Source organism: Paramacrobiotus metropolitanus, unplaced genomic scaffold (genome assembly GCF_019649055.1).
Source record: "Paramacrobiotus metropolitanus isolate TYO unplaced genomic scaffold, Prichtersi_v1.0 Parri_scaffold0000071, whole genome shotgun sequence".
Taxonomy (NCBI): domain Eukaryota; kingdom Metazoa; phylum Tardigrada; class Eutardigrada; order Parachela; family Macrobiotidae; genus Paramacrobiotus; species Paramacrobiotus metropolitanus.
Genome location: NW_026570291.1, coordinates 510,521 through 525,283, shown reverse-complemented (window position 1 = coordinate 525,283; position 14,763 = coordinate 510,521). Strand labels below are relative to the sequence as shown.

The window sequence follows — 14,763 nt, the reverse complement described above, 5'->3', positions numbered from 1 at the left end:
CGTGAACGCATCGCTAAGCTATGCATGGCGTGGCCACTAGTCACTCGGTCTCGCTTTGGTCTGAAAACTCTTCCCGAAAACGTTGATATCTCTTTAGTCGGCTTCTTGATTCCGCAAAGCCTTTTACACATATCCAAATATCCATGCCGGTACTCTCGATTCATGGTAGCGAAAATGGTCTAAATTAAAGACAACGCGCTTAGCCTAAAACTACCGCAGTTTCCGCCCACGAAATGACGTGGTACACCGCGACCATATGAAAATACTCGTATGGTTCATGCTCTTGGTGACGGGCGTAGCTTACCGGGTTAAGACCATGAGCCATAGTGTAAACGACAGCAAACCATAATATCAGCGTGGGATACACCGAATAAATATTCGGCACGATGACACTAGCCAGTGGGATGAACAATATACACACCGCATTCCAGACAAACGCCGCAAACATCATATTGGCCACCACTAACCGGCGTGCAACATTGGGTGCCGGTGTATTTGGGCCAGTTTCACTGCTGGCTACGGCTGCCCGTCTCCCTCGTAACATCCGCGAATAAATCAAAAAGTACAGAATGGCACAAATACCAACGGGGAGGTATATCGATAGGGTTGTTATTAACGCTCCAACAACTCCAAACGCTGGTACTGCTGCACAATTCCCAACAGCACTGACTGTGTACTGAGATGTATAACCAAAACATCCCGGAGTGACCAGTGCAGCGCAATAAACCCATACAAACACGATCATACCGTTGACGACAAACCGCGACGAAATACTCTGGTATAGATGCGGCTTTCCGATGGCAACAAAACGATTAATCACCACGCACACTTCAAACCACTGAGCCGCAAACCGGCTGGTCTGCTGTGTCCAGAGAATGAACACGCAATACTGACGGGAAACCGTTATACCATGAATATATTTCAAGTACACGAAAACCCCAGCCAACGGAAATCCTATTAAGCAAGGAATGGTGCAGGCGATAAGGCCATGTGCAATTAAGTATCCACAAGGTGTCCGTAGGTTTCTCTTGGAGAAGATCATGCACACCGTCACGATGCTGCTTAATCCACCGGCATAGCTAACCGACAGCAAAATTGATGTCCATGTAAGAAGTAGTCCTTTGGTTGCGAACGGTAACTTTGAGAATGTAGTGTTGGTACTATTCATTTTACAATCGACTTTATTTCAGTATGCTCGGATACTGAAGTGACAGGATCCTGGCGGTTAGCTCAAAGTGAGATACTATTGGTAGCTACCATGCAAATTCAGAGGTTAAAATGATGTTCGGTGCTTTCCTGTCACCCTTATTGTTCTCCTTAGATAAACTGAGATACTTACGTTTAAGAATGAGACACCTACGCGCGCATCGGCTTCTGGCCGATGTATTGCGCTTTTCTGTAAATCTGTTGCACGTGAGGTGTGGGATCGGAGCTTCCTTTTATTAGTTCGCATTGCGCTCAGTGCGTAATACTCGTGCAATCGTGATTGGACTTGTTACGCAAAAGAAAACAGCAGAGATCAAAAATGGAGTCGATGCAGGCAATACATTTTATTATCGGGAAATTCTGTCTTATAAAAGTTTGCAGAGACAATGCGACGTATTCCTGTGCCTGACAGCGGACGCAAAAGTGCGCACGAGGTACCGTCAAAAATACCGGGTGGCCCAACAAAATGGCGGTCTATGTTAATGGGGTGCGCTGGGTCCGTCCCGTGTTCTATTGTCACTTCATTGGTTTCATTCGAAAGAGCAAACATTCCCACATATAAAAGTTTAGCTAGATCAAAGTTTATTGAAGGTATGAGATTTTCAAGAAATAGTTTTTGAAAATGATCAGATTTTGAGGATGTCCCAGAAACGAAAATTTCTGTTTCTCCATTTCCAAACTAAAAATTGCAGTAATCCAGCAAAGTGGGTTACTTTGTCTCGCTTTACTGATTTCGATAGAGGGATTGTTTCCTGTTTTTCTAGTGTATAAACTTTGCCATTCTGCTGAACCTAAGGCCTAAACAAACGAAAAGACCAGAAACTCCACTTAGGTCTATCTTGTGAAATTCGAAAGCCAGCTTTTCGAAACCAATTTTTATACCAGCGCTTCGACAGCTGACCTGATTCTAACCCGTATCCCAAAGGGCATTTACCTGGCTACAATTATTAGTGGACCAGGCTTTCTTTGTTCCGCCCTGTGATGCACACAGAAATTGTAACTGAAAATGCCTCAAAAACCAAATAAAAAAAGTAAAAAAAATCAAGAAAATCAAAAGTTTGCTTGTCGCATAGTTTATCCAGCACATGCACCATGCCAACAAATAATTTTTTTATTAAAAGAAGGTCTCATTCTCTTTACAAAACATTTGAAAATATTTGAAAATGTCGAACGGGAAAGAAGCGAGGTGAAATTTTTAGGTTTGCGAGCTGGGCCACGATAAATTTCGACACCGTGTCAGTTGGCATGATTGATAACGAGATCCCTGCTATATAAAATGAAACGTTTCAATGTTTTTGGTAGGTATTGAAAATGTCTATTAAACGAGTGGAATTAGTTCAGAGTGCGACAAGCGGTTCTCGAGAAACAAACCAAAAACGGAGACCGCCATTTTGTTGGGCCACCCGGTACTTTTGATGAGAAATACTACCTACTCATGGGATCCTAGAGCGCTTTCTATGGTGCCACATAATTGTTCTTTTCGATTAAGGAAGCTTGCGGTAGGATTCAGCGAACATGTTCGCCGTCTGGAAACAGCGCCTTGTACATGATACGTGATTCGGTGATTATATATTGTAAAATACGCAGTAAAAGCGATGGTAGTTTGAAAATTTGTGAAAAATTCATTTTTTTAGTGCAGAAGTATCGATAGCGCAGTACCTAATACAACGGCCGAGTTATTTTCATAACCCTTCCCAAGTTTAAAGGAATAAGCCAAAAAAATTTCGTTTGGAAACCAATGTCTGCCTCTAGCCAAATGCGTTAACACAACATCACGTACGAATTTTCCAAAACCAGCAGATAACGAGACGCCACTGCAACGCATTTCGTATGAAATTACTGCTGTACTTGTTTATGTATAATATAATAAAAAACGTTTTTCAGTGGGAACATGAATTTTTGAAATAGCACATGTACAGTATTTAATTTTATAACTTAAATTATTAGCTGGTATACCTATTACCAAGTACTTTCTATAGTATTGAATATAGAATATAGAATATAGAAAGTTCCTGCTATTACGTATATTAAGCATTATATCTATATATTAGTACGGTATATGTAAAGTCGATACCGGAAGTGTGAGTGGGAAAGTACGCTTGAATGGACACAGACAGCATGCAGCCGCAAAATGTTAAGAAACACTTCCAAATTTGCAAGCTGTTGTACCGGTGACTTAAATGTACGTAGGACGCTTCAGAAAACGCAGACAACAACAGTACTGCCTGTTTTCTACTGCAATCATGCACTGAAATCCGCTTCCAATAACTGTAATTCTGTAATAAGCTACTACGAACTGAGCCCTTTACTTTTAACAGAGAAATCGGAGAAGGCATGTAAATTAAATCAGATAAACGCCCGGTACTACTACTTGTGTTATTAGGGACAGATCGATATGGTGACAAGTCACAAGGCAGCGAACTGCTATACTCGCAATGCGGATAAAATTGACGTAATATCGTTTGAACTTTGAAGGTAAATTTTACGCGTAATATCGTATTTACTTGTTAATATGTGACCACGTACCAGAAAAGCGGTTGTCGACGCCACGAGCGTGACATTAACGCACTTAAAAAAATAATAGTACTACCGGTTGTTGAATTTTTTTCACAGGAACAGCGATGTTTATGCCGGTAAACCAAACCGGAACTGGAAATATAACCCGAGTGCCAAATGTAGGTTAACTACATGGCTGAAAAAATATATAAAGCCCTCAGCAAGGCATGCAAAATGTTAAACTTACAACCGCATTCTTTGGTAAAGTTTAAAGATTTGTTCTCCTTTAAGTTTATTGTGTTTGCATTTCGTATTAAACAAGAATGAAGGCGTCTTTTGGATTGTGCCTGATAATTGCACTTGTGGTTTTTGCTGTTTTCCAGGACCAAGCAGAAGCCAAATGCGGAGCTGAAGGCAGCTGCAAGGGTGTGGGAGGCGGTGACCTCTGCAACGATCGTTGCAAGAAATGCAAAGGGCCAAGTGGATTCTACAAAAGAGGGGAATGTGGAGGTCTAGGATGGCAGAGATGCTACTGCTACTATAGCTGAATCGTAGCACGCATAATGCGCACACCCATATGGTGTATCCTTGTGTTTTCGTTATTTTCATAACGACATAGGTACATAATTACATGGTCTTGGTTCATGTTGAATTAGTAACGCTCATGAACCTTTTTATACCGTATGTATAAATTATAGTTATAGACATCAAGTTTTATCTAGCATGCCTTTCAATGAAATTAAATGATCGGCAAAAGACGATTACATTTGACTGACACATACTCATTTTCACTGTATTATTACTGTTGCCCGGTGGCATTTTTTTTCTTTTAGTATCATTATTATATTATGGATACGGTATCTGTCATCGACACTTACATGTACTAAGTATCCTTTGTGACCAAAAGTACTTCGAAATTCTCGATAACATTGGATCCTAGATAAATCAGTGAATTTTTCTCGAGCTGATTGCAATTAAAATAATAATTCAACGTTTGTCTCAGCTGTAATATATGCCGATAACCAAAGACTCAAGGCCGTCAGACGTCATACATAATCATTATACAATGTGATGATTTGATTTAAAAAACTTTATTTATTAATGTGCTTTTTCGGTCGCAATCAGAAATCGTAATGTTTATTATAAATACTGACACAAGCGGAATATTTACAAAGACCAAAGTGATTCATCAAATTGGCTGCTATCCGATAACTGCTATATCTCTTATCGATAACCTTTTGCCCGAAATGTATTTACAATAGATGCATTTCGCACCCACAAGCTATGAAAGATCGCGATTCACACAGAATCTCTGCAACAGTTAAGGGCACTCACTATCTTGATAAATTATACACCGAGCATGCCTTTATTCAAAAAAGACAGCAAGAAAAATAATTGCAGAGTATATAAACACACAAAACATCAGAAGTATCACAGTCGCGCGGATTGCTACTTGCTTTTTATACCGATGTCGTTAGCCAACTAACATAGCGTAGGGGTTTTGTATGACGCCTTTGACGCATCGACCGGTCATTTTCGGATTCATCACATTACTGCATGTACACGGCAGGGGACAGGGTTTGTACATATTGCAGACGGCGCCCATGTCGCAAACCGGTGCTGCGGTGGTGGTGACATTAAGGGCCGTGGCCAGGGTGGGCGCGAGACTGGCTCCCGAGGCGGTATGATTGCTTGCAGTTGCTGTAAAAAATGGGGCGTAAGTGACTCATGCTGTTTGTCAAAATACATATTTGCGTGCCATAAAACGTGGCTAAGGTAGAATTTTCGAAAACTCTCTAAAAGGTGAAGTATTTTAAATGTTTTTATGTGCGATGAGGATTATACGCAAATTGTTTCGGCGTCAACAGCATAGCAGTTTTGCATCGTAAACATTTTAAACGAATCTATAACAATTTCAGAATTTTCAAAAATTTAATCAAATTATTAAATTTCACTTTCTGAAAGCGGAAACGCATAGCTTGGCCAGACTAAACCACAGTGCACAGCTGTCATAAAGTGAGTTATTGTGGTGTCAATTGTAAAAATATGTTTTGGTTTTGTCAAATCCTTTTTTATTTGGTGAAACATTTATTTTTTATTTTGTTGCAACCAGTGGTTACATTGGCCGCTTAAAAATGCTTGTAACGAATATAATATCCCAGTGGATAAATTTGACGTATTGTTTTGCTTATTTGAATTTAATCGTGCCGGTAAATTTTAATTGTGTTTCAATACTGAAACGTAATCAAGTTAGCATGCCTCCACTTACAGTTTGTGACATTCGTTTCCTTGGTGGCAGTTGCAACGGTAGCTATAGGCGGTTCCGGCGTAGTATTTAAGCCCAATAACGACCCTAGACCCAGTTGTCCCAATAACGCTACCACTGCATTGACCTCGGCCTTGTTGAGTGTTTCATTTGCGGTGCCGTAGCTGCCGTTATTCTGGTTAAAAAGAAAAGCCAGCGGGGCTTTGGTGGTAGTCGTCGTATTCGGGGTGGTTGTCGTCGAGGGAGTGGTGGTGGTGGTAGTGGTGGTGGTAGTGGTAGTCGTGGTAGTCGGGGTGGTAGTCGGCGTGGTGGCTTCTGTGGTGGCATTAGTGGTTTCCGGCTTCTCGTTGCTCGGTTTGGCAATATCGTTCAGTGCATTGAGAGTGTCCAGCGCTTTAACCAACACCTGGGTTAAATTCGTCAATGCCGCAATGTTAAATTGGCTGGTTGTGGAGGCATTCACCGTCACCGTGGATCCAATTATCGCGCTGACAACCAGTACAACAATCAGTAAGCGGAGCATGGTTAGAATATACATAAATACGATTATTCAATGACCTTTTGAAAGACCCAACAACTAGTCAATAAATTATTCTCAAAGATTCAAGACCCAACAAACAGTCAGTCAATTACTTTTCTCAAAGATTTATGAGCTGACCTTTTATAATAAGCTGCTAATCATTTGCGAAGGTGCGAAATAACAAGATGACGAGAGTTCTACCGGTTGATATGTGGTCGGTGTCCGGCATGCGTAAGTGATAGGAAAATCCCTTCCATGACTATATTTGCCAACTAGTACACGGTTAATCCACTGATTTAACGAACATGACTAATTGTTTACCAGGGTCGGCGTTTGTATGGGCGGGCTGGGTTTTTGTCATCGGAAGCGGACAACATGGGGTACTCTCACGTACGGACACATAATGCCCGTCACCTGTAGAGAGACAGGCATGTTGATCACTTGATGGCAGCGTGCGGCATTGTAACGGTTTATTTATGCATAGTTACGACGAAGATTATTAAATTTATATTTTATCTAACGCGGAGCAGCATAATTTGGTTAGAATGGGCCGCCGGCTGCGAAGGTGCTTTCTCGCACGCTTTTTGATGGATGGCCCCGTTCGCCGTAGAGCACGTGGTGAATTTTAATTTCGGCCAGCCCATCGTCAAAACATTGCGCGCTCAATGAGTGTTTACCGGTGAACAAGTGGCGCGCTGGCTATTCATGTTACCATAACTGTTTTGTTCGGTAATAATTTATTTAAAGTTCTCGAAAACTGGCACATCTCACAGCTTGCATGTTGACGTGCGGATCCTTTTCATAAAATGAAATTCTTTTATCCTTCGTAAGACAATGTCCTATTATTTTACTGCAAGGTGGGAATAACCCTTTCACGAAGCGATCAACAAATTAACTAAATCAAAATTGTATTGCGGTATTATTAATAAATCTGCTATATGCGTGGTTGGTTAATGGTTTGATTTATGTCGATTTTGCAGTGTTGAGTCCGAATGTATTGTAGTCCACATGGGGCATACAGTAAGTTTCTAAACTAATTTGAATATGTCATATAATATGCGTCGTCATATACTACCACAGTGAGTATAAAAACTATTGCAGTAAATAAAATAATTTAAGCGATAAAAGGCGCATCTAATATTTTATCCTTTTAATGTGATATTTAAACGCCGAGCGTTACCAGTTTGCTATTCTCAAGCTCATTAGTAACGCACTAACAATTTGACAGTACAACAATACACTCCTTAGAACACAAATTAAGATAAGCAATTAAAGTCACATTTCTCTTGGCTGAAAATTGATGAAAGTTCGAACACGTCTTTATCGCTTCACTTGATTAACTAAAACAGTTTACACCATTAGAATAATTACTCCGTATTGGCATGAATTTATGATCAATTTTAACTTGACCCATATATGCAGACGGAAGAAGGTCAATAACAAAGAGAACACGGCTCATTCGTCCGTTTATTTATGTCTGAATCAGTGCGCGCCGGTAGCCAATAATCCATTCCGCCACCTTAAACAAAGTGACCCATAGCGATCTCCGTAGTCTCTAAACAGTGATCCGGTATCTACGTGTTTTCACTTTTCTCAAGTCGATCGCAACGTATGTTGCCGAAAAGATCCACGCACAATAATGCGGTCGAAAATCTTTTAAGCAAGATGGACTAATTACTTGATTGCCGCTATTACGGCGGTAGTGAGAGTGATAGTAATGCGGTCACTGTGTCCATTGCTACTGATCGCCAGCCGTTCACTTTCATTTCATACCAACGTAAGAATCACTAACCATTATAACAGCGTTTATCGTGTTGCAATTAAAAGTTTTTTTTATTAGCGGGTGACTTAATGCTTTGATAAATTATTAAGATCATCGTCAGTTTAAAATCATTTGTTTGGACTATGAATATAAAACTTAAGCGGGATCGCCTATCGGTTGCGTTATACACAGTTATCTTTGAATTACAGTTGTTTGCAAATTTTGTTTCCAGCCAAGGAGCATTTGACGTATACGGCTTAAATGATGGCAATAATTACGATACGGCGCAGTATCGCGATGGATATGATTTGGGACGTTCCATCGATGGTAATACCCCGCCGGTTAATGTGCCATCCTGGATGACGGTACCGCAGTCACTTGCCGGCTGGCCAATATGTACGTGGTTTTTGCGTTGCTGTACCAAAATTTATATGAATTATGCATAAATTCGCCTACAGATCCATATTGTAGGCACGTAAGTACTTGCTTTACAAACGATTGAACATTTCTTTTAAATAATCTAATATGTATGCATTATTACTGAAAAAAAATGTTTTTGGATAATCACCGTTCACACAAACAATTTACGCTTGTATGATAAATGTCTGTACAGTAATTTAAGAGAACGTGTCATGCAAAAAATTTCTTCGAGTGGACGTGCAAAATTACCGGAACGGTGTTTTGCAGACAGTCTTCGCTACTGATTATACAAACTCTTGTTTAGTATTCATGCATTCTGTTCACTTAAGTAAACAATACCGACAACTGGAAAATCAGTTAGAATTTATAATTAATTTAAACATCAGAAAGTACTCGTACGATCGAGTAGAATATATGGCTCTATCTACTCAATGTTTCTTATGGTGTTGGTTGTTAACAGATTTGCCGCAGCAAGTGATTTATGCCGCTTTTGGAAGCAGTAACCCGGTACAGTCCTGGGGTGATTACAAATGGAATAATTTTTATATTCCGGTAAGGAAAACCAGGCATGTGCGGTAAATTCCTTTACGAAATTCGCTATGGCATAAACCTATCTTGGCACGAGGTTAGGAACTTAATTGTTATTCTTAGTTTACCAGCCAAAATATTCAGTGAATTAGATGGTGAAAATTACATAGGATGAATAATTTAGGATGCATAATTCAGCACGTTTCTGAAACGTTTTTGCAAGATCACAAGTCAACCCTTTGGCTGTTCTTTATTAATCGAATCGGTTTCTCTTTGTTTTGCTCGTGTTGTCGGTGGATACGTAGAATATAGATAGAGTTGAGAAACGTTTGTGTCAGATTGCTGCGATGATATCGATACTAGAGGATCCCATGAATATAAAAAAATTGATTGGCCGGAATATTAGAAATTGTTAGCATAATCAATAAATAAACTGAGTACTGGTAAGTACACAAAAATTAACCAGTTTTCTCATTTTTAGACTTTGGTAACCGAACCGCCAAATGACACCTTCTACGAGCGTTATGAAGATTTTGTGGCTGGCCGGTGGACACCGCCACCGGTCACGGTCCCCGTACTCACGACAACAAAGGCCACGGTAACCCGTGCCCCGGGAGCGGCAGCCGCCGCCGCCGCCAATGCCACTGCATTGGCAATCAATACAACCGGCTTATCATCGGCCGCGGTCGCAGCGTCCGCCCTGGGTATACCGAATTTACTGAAAGGCAACGCTACCGCGGCGGTCGATGTCCCCAAGACCATCAACGCCACAGTACTGGCTTCCGCCCTCACCAAACTGGGTGACCTGCTCATCCATACGGTGACCACGAAACCAACAACGCCCACCACCTTGGCTCCCGGTGTCACCACTGTCGCCGTGCACACAGCCCCGCCCACCACCGCTGATACGACGATATCCTTCCCATCCAGTGATGATATTGCCGCAGCGGCGGCCGCGCAAGTCAGTGCCGGGGAAGTCATCACGGCGCCACCGAATGGTGTGCCAAGCGGAGAGCCGGAGGCCTCTCCCGCGCCGGCGGTTGCGGAAACTGCGACGGCAGCCGCATCGGTACCGGCTGTGGCACCGGTGCCGGCTCCGGCTCCGGAGACTACCGCTATGCCGGCTACCACCACGGTGAGCCCCGAAGTCAAACAGAAAGTGGAGGCGGCTGTCCAAACGGCTGTTGCCAATGCGTTGCCACAGTCTATGACGAATCCGCTGCTGGCTCCTCAGAATCAGTCACCTTTCATACTGCAGCCACCAGCGCTTGAAGGGGGCACCCCAAAAACGGGAGAGGTAGTAAAGGTGCGTTGACGTTGCTGAATTATCTGAATGTACGGGCAGAGTAACTTAAAGTTTGAAGTGCTTCGAATTAGAGGTTTATTCTTGTTCATTGACTAAATTTTGGGCCTCTTAAATTATTTACGTAAATCGATAGTTACTCAGATTATTAGCAACTTCTGAACTGTGGATTTACTTTAGTAAATTTTAATTAATCTGCTTGTTCGCCTTGTAAATATTTGCAGTAGCATCAGACCAAAAGTACTAAGCGCCCTGTGAAATTCCTCCAATTTCTACTAAATTCTAATCAGAATTTTTCACACCAAAATACATGATGGCTGTTCTACAGGAAATCGTAAAAGCTGCGAATGCAACCGCGCAGCAAATTATCGCCGCGAATGGAACAGCCGAAAATCGCACAGCACGTGAATTTCCTGCTGATCTCCGAACGATGATGCTGAATTTGTTAAAAGATGTGCTTCAAACCGAAAATATTCCCGCTGTTCAAATTATCCCGCCAAAACGACTGAAGGTTACCAATGCCTCACAGCCACTCCTTCCACAACTGCAAGCCAAGTTAATTTCCACCCCATCCACAACACACACGAGGAACAGCCGGCACAGCACAACGTCGCATCCAGCGACAAACGCCCTAACCACAACTATGAGAACAACGCAACTTGCCACTGCCATGCCGGTTTCTGTGACAGAACTCCCATCGCTGCCGGTAAACGAGACTGATCAAACTGGAAGCAGAGAAGGCCGGAATCTCAAGCTATCCAACTTGCGTGTCCTTATGGAAAACCTCTTGCACGAAGTGCTGCAGCCGGAAACATCCAAACCGAATAAAACCATTACTAAAAATATTCCTATCCAATCACCAGTTTTGACGGTGACCTTCCCTAGTGCAAATACGAGTACCACGGAAAATTCCGAGATAACCAGTCCGATCACTACCGCTGGCAGAGTGAACACCTCTCGAAAATTGTCGGTAACATCCTCGACGAGTAGAATGCGCACTACAACAATGCCGGTACCTATAACCACACCGGAACCAGAAGCTACCACGTTGGCAAGCGTAAGTGCTAAACAACATTATAAGGATATTTCTAGCTTGCATCTGTGCGTAAATTAATTGACAAAATATTATCGCGAATTCTTCGCATTCATTTTTGTCTGCCAAAATAGATCTCTTATGGAATTTGAAAGTTATATGATTCAATTTTCTTGAGTGCACCGAACTCATCTAAAAGCAGTGACTTACCAGTATGTCTTAACTTCGAATGGTAACAATTACATAATAACGACTTGCCCAAATGACAACAGACATTATTTTTTACAGTAACCGTGTTAATTTTTTACATGTTAATGTTAATTATTGCAGTCAATTTAGCCGTTCAAACTAATTATCAAGTATTGTACAATACATAATTTGTTACATTTTGCACTTCGCAGACTTCGTCACCGTTGATCACGACAGATACAATAATCTCCACAACGCCTTTTATTGTCACCACTAGCAAAAGTGCGAATATCTTCCAATCTAACTCTCCAACATCTCTGAAAATGGCGTTGCCACCATTGAGATCGCAGTTGACCTTTCTCAGCATGCCAACAGGTCTAACTCGAGGAATTCGTCAGTTCACCGATTTACCCAGTACAACCACGCCCCAGACCATTACCCGCCCATCGCGGAAACGATTCTTGAACACCGCAAATCCGGATGCGACAAGTACGCCACCTGCAGCGAACGCCGTCCCCGTGCCAGCAGCGTCCACAATGTTCGTCAAACCGTCCCAAGCGTTAGACAAGCAAGATCTATGGAACCTTCTGGGTATTTCTATTGACCCGGTGCCATTACCGAACATCGATCACAGTGCGTTAAGGCCGTTAAAAACAACCACACCCAGTGTCCAGCTCGAAGAGACGACGAAGGTAACGACGAATGCAGCGGACGCCACAATTCTAAACAGCGACGGTACGGATACGATACCTTCGAGTGTGGTCAAACAGCGCGGTGTATGCGTACCCTTTGAAAATCAGGGGCGATTCGGTATTTGTGTGGATAAGTCGGAAGTTTTTACGGTGTGTGATGGAATGGTTATAAAGCAGGCGAAATTCTGTGAATCGACTGCGGTTTGTTGTGTACTTGAAGGGCGGTGAATTATGTGAGTGTCATTGTGTTGTTGTGATATTTATTTACTGATTACTGATACTATTAAAATATACCAAACATATACCAAACCTCACCGGAAGAAAACTATTCGACAAATAATTTATTAGAATACGGTGAAAAACTGCAAAATGCAAGCGTTCAATTTAATGAATTTTTAATTAGTAGTATAATTAATATCTATTTAGTGTTAGTTATCTTTAACTAGTAGTACTAGGAACTCTAAAGGTTATTTAATTGCATTATTGCAAAAAAAATCTACTTAAATTCCATATCCATCCGTTCGTCCAAGCAAGTGGAAGACAGTGACTGTGATGTAATTAAAACGTCTTCGCTAATCAGAGATGACCTTTTCCCTGTAGCGTGTGGCCCCGTCCACGGTGGTGCATCTCCGTTATCATGTCTTCTCGCATTGCCCATCACAGCCATATCTAAAGGCCTATGGGCACACGGCAGAGGACGCAACTCCGGGAACACCATGAAAAAATGATGCGGAAACCCGGTGCCGAAAAACGCTCCATCTAACCGTTCGGTGTAGTCCTTGTAGGGATGGTAAATATCTCGACAACGCGGACAGTAAATCTTCACATAATCTACACCTAAAACATCCAACATAAAAGAATTTGGTCTTGCATACAACAATTTTTCAAATCACGGCGCGTACAGGGATTGTCGGCTGTTCCGATTGGAAGAACCGGTTGCTTATCGCACTGTACACGCGGACACACACCAAAGTGTCGCAGCATAAACTTAATTTTCTGAAAAAATCATCACAAAAAACACAATATGAAATAAAGTTATTTCCATACGTAAAAGAGACAACTTTTGGTCTTTTATTTTACCATTTCCGCACAACCTGCATCGGTCATTATGAAGCGAGCATGTAGCAATCCGTACAGCTAGAAATAAATAAACAAAAATCCGATCAAATAACCATTTTACATATTGAATTTGGAATTTTGCGCCAGAAAGTACCATGCGTGCGTCTGCTTCTGCGGCATCCGAAGCACATTCATCGTCTACGCATAAAATAGCGATACTGTAATTTCTGACAGCGTTTCTGTTATCATCGAACTAGACTCAATTGATTTTAAAGTTGCCAATGTAATGTATGTAGGAGCTATAGATTACCAGGGAATTGGTCCAAAAGAAGTTGTGCTGCTTTTTGGAAAAACATGAAATCGTAGCGTTGTTCGACACCAGTCCAGTTGAATTTGTCATGTTGGTAATCGATATCCATCTAAAATTTTGATGACCTTTTGATTAGCAAATTAATGACCTACTGTAGCTTTGGCAAACCAAGCAGGTACTTTACACAAGAAGTCACTTTTGTCCCTTTGCAACATGGAGTCTGTCCAGCTAATAACTGCAACCGTCGGGAGTTCCATTTCTTCGATTTCATTGGCTGATACCAGCTCAGTGCTGGACAGCACTGGCACATCCATACCCGCGAACCGTCTGCTGGCTGATGCCTTGTTTACGCAGATACCCGCAGCGGGGTTTCAGAACCTTTACAGAGCCTTGGGCGCTGCCGAACTGCTTAAAAAATAATTCTAGGGTTGCAACATCGTACTCCGACTATATTCGCCATGAGTACAGATTATCCTCCAAAAATCGGTCACGGGAATACACTCCCCTGCGCTGGACTGACGGCGTTACAGTACCCTGCAACCGCGGTCTAGTGTATCTTCAGATAAACCCATTTTTAGCAAAATTAATTATTAATATTGCTGTTTATTATTGAGTGAGTTTTATTGCTGTTTTATTTAATGTCAAAAAAGTTACAGTATTATATGATTGCGTATTGCAGTATATGATTGTGTATATCTGTATGTACGCAGTTCACATTTTCTGTTCACTGTTTACACGAGTGTGTACTGCTTTCCCGTTAATATACGGGTAAATGTCAATGTGTTGACGCTGTATAAATTTCGTAGGAACGCGTGGAATGTTCGCTGTACGAAGTAAAAAGAAGCATGTACAGTTAAATGTAAAATAGAAGTTATACTGTAGTAACTTTTGTAGTTTGTCCAATGTATGTTACTATTAACGTAAGAGATACTACAGCAGTACTGTATTTATTGGTTAACTTAGTTACTACAGTACGTAC

General features: G+C 41.6%; 3 protein-coding genes across 7 annotated transcripts; 1 reads left to right on the top strand and 2 right to left on the bottom strand.

Moving 5' to 3' along the window:
- Positions 1-4,812: 4,812 nt before the first annotated feature.
- LOC129594782 (integumentary mucin C.1-like) lies at positions 4,813-6,679 on the bottom strand. Its single transcript, XM_055491580.1, has 2 exons — positions 5,972-6,679; positions 4,813-5,403 (listed from the first exon to the last, which is right to left on the bottom strand). The coding sequence occupies exons 1-2, from the start codon at positions 6,504-6,506 to the stop codon at positions 5,177-5,179; spliced, it is 762 nt and encodes a 253-aa protein (XP_055347555.1). The 5' UTR covers positions 6,507-6,679; the 3' UTR covers positions 4,813-5,176.
- Positions 6,680-7,267: 588 nt separating this feature from the next.
- On the top strand, positions 7,268-12,703 carry LOC129594779 (mucin-2-like). Of its 3 annotated transcripts, XM_055491576.1 has the most exons (7): positions 7,268-7,345; positions 7,469-7,508; positions 8,483-8,646; positions 9,131-9,222; positions 9,680-10,504; positions 10,830-11,558; positions 11,936-12,703. In XM_055491576.1, exons 3-7 carry the CDS (start codon positions 8,610-8,612, stop codon positions 12,641-12,643), a joined length of 2,391 nt encoding a protein of 796 aa, XP_055347551.1. In that variant the 5' UTR covers positions 7,268-7,345; positions 7,469-7,508; positions 8,483-8,609; the 3' UTR covers positions 12,644-12,703. The 3 variants fall into 3 exon arrangements, with proteins under 3 accessions (XP_055347551.1, XP_055347550.1, XP_055347549.1); XM_055491575.1 differs by lacking the exons at positions 7,268-7,345; positions 7,469-7,508 and adding an exon at positions 7,762-8,265; XM_055491574.1 differs by lacking the exons at positions 7,268-7,345; positions 7,469-7,508 and having other exon boundaries at positions 7,762-8,646.
- A 95-nt stretch (positions 12,704-12,798) lies between these two features.
- On the bottom strand, positions 12,799-14,407 carry LOC129594790 (casein kinase II subunit beta-like). 3 transcript variants are annotated; one of them, XM_055491590.1, is made up of 6 exons: positions 13,964-14,407; positions 13,785-13,893; positions 13,629-13,672; positions 13,496-13,552; positions 13,318-13,411; positions 12,799-13,252 (listed from the first exon to the last, which is right to left on the bottom strand). In XM_055491590.1, exons 1-6 carry the CDS (start codon positions 14,096-14,098, stop codon positions 12,912-12,914), a joined length of 780 nt encoding a protein of 259 aa, XP_055347565.1. In that variant the 5' UTR covers positions 14,099-14,407; the 3' UTR covers positions 12,799-12,911. The 3 variants fall into 3 exon arrangements, with proteins under 3 accessions (XP_055347565.1, XP_055347566.1, XP_055347567.1); XM_055491591.1 differs by having other exon boundaries at positions 13,969-14,097; XM_055491592.1 differs by having other exon boundaries at positions 13,981-14,073.
- Positions 14,408-14,763: the final 356 nt, after the last annotated feature.

Excerpts from the sequence above, each read along its gene's own strand:
- LOC129594782 (XM_055491580.1), bottom strand. The coding sequence starts at position 6,506 with ATGTATATTCTAACCATGCTCCGCTTACTGATTGTTGTACTGGTTGTC. Across the intron at positions 5,404-5,971 it reads GGAAACGAATGTCACAAACT|CAACTGCAAGCAATCATACC; the intron begins GTAAGTGGAGGC and ends CATTTTTTACAG.
- LOC129594779 (XM_055491574.1), top strand. The coding sequence starts at position 8,394 with ATGAATATAAAACTTAAGCGGGATCGCCTATCGGTTGCGTTATACACA. Across the intron at positions 8,647-9,130 it reads ACTTGCCGGCTGGCCAATAT|ATTTGCCGCAGCAAGTGATT; the intron begins GTACGTGGTTTT and ends GGTTGTTAACAG. Across the intron at positions 9,223-9,679 it reads GGAATAATTTTTATATTCCG|ACTTTGGTAACCGAACCGCC; the intron begins GTAAGGAAAACC and ends TCTCATTTTTAG.
- LOC129594790 (XM_055491590.1), bottom strand. The coding sequence starts at position 14,098 with ATGGATGTGCCAGTGCTGTCCAGCACTGAGCTGGTATCAGCCAATGAA. Across the intron at positions 13,894-13,963 it reads AAAGTGACTTCTTGTGTAAA|ATGGATATCGATTACCAACA; the intron begins GTACCTGCTTGG and ends TCAAAATTTTAG. Across the intron at positions 13,412-13,495 it reads ATGCAGGTTGTGCGGAAATG|AAAATTAAGTTTATGCTGCG; the intron begins GTAAAATAAAAG and ends TGATTTTTTCAG.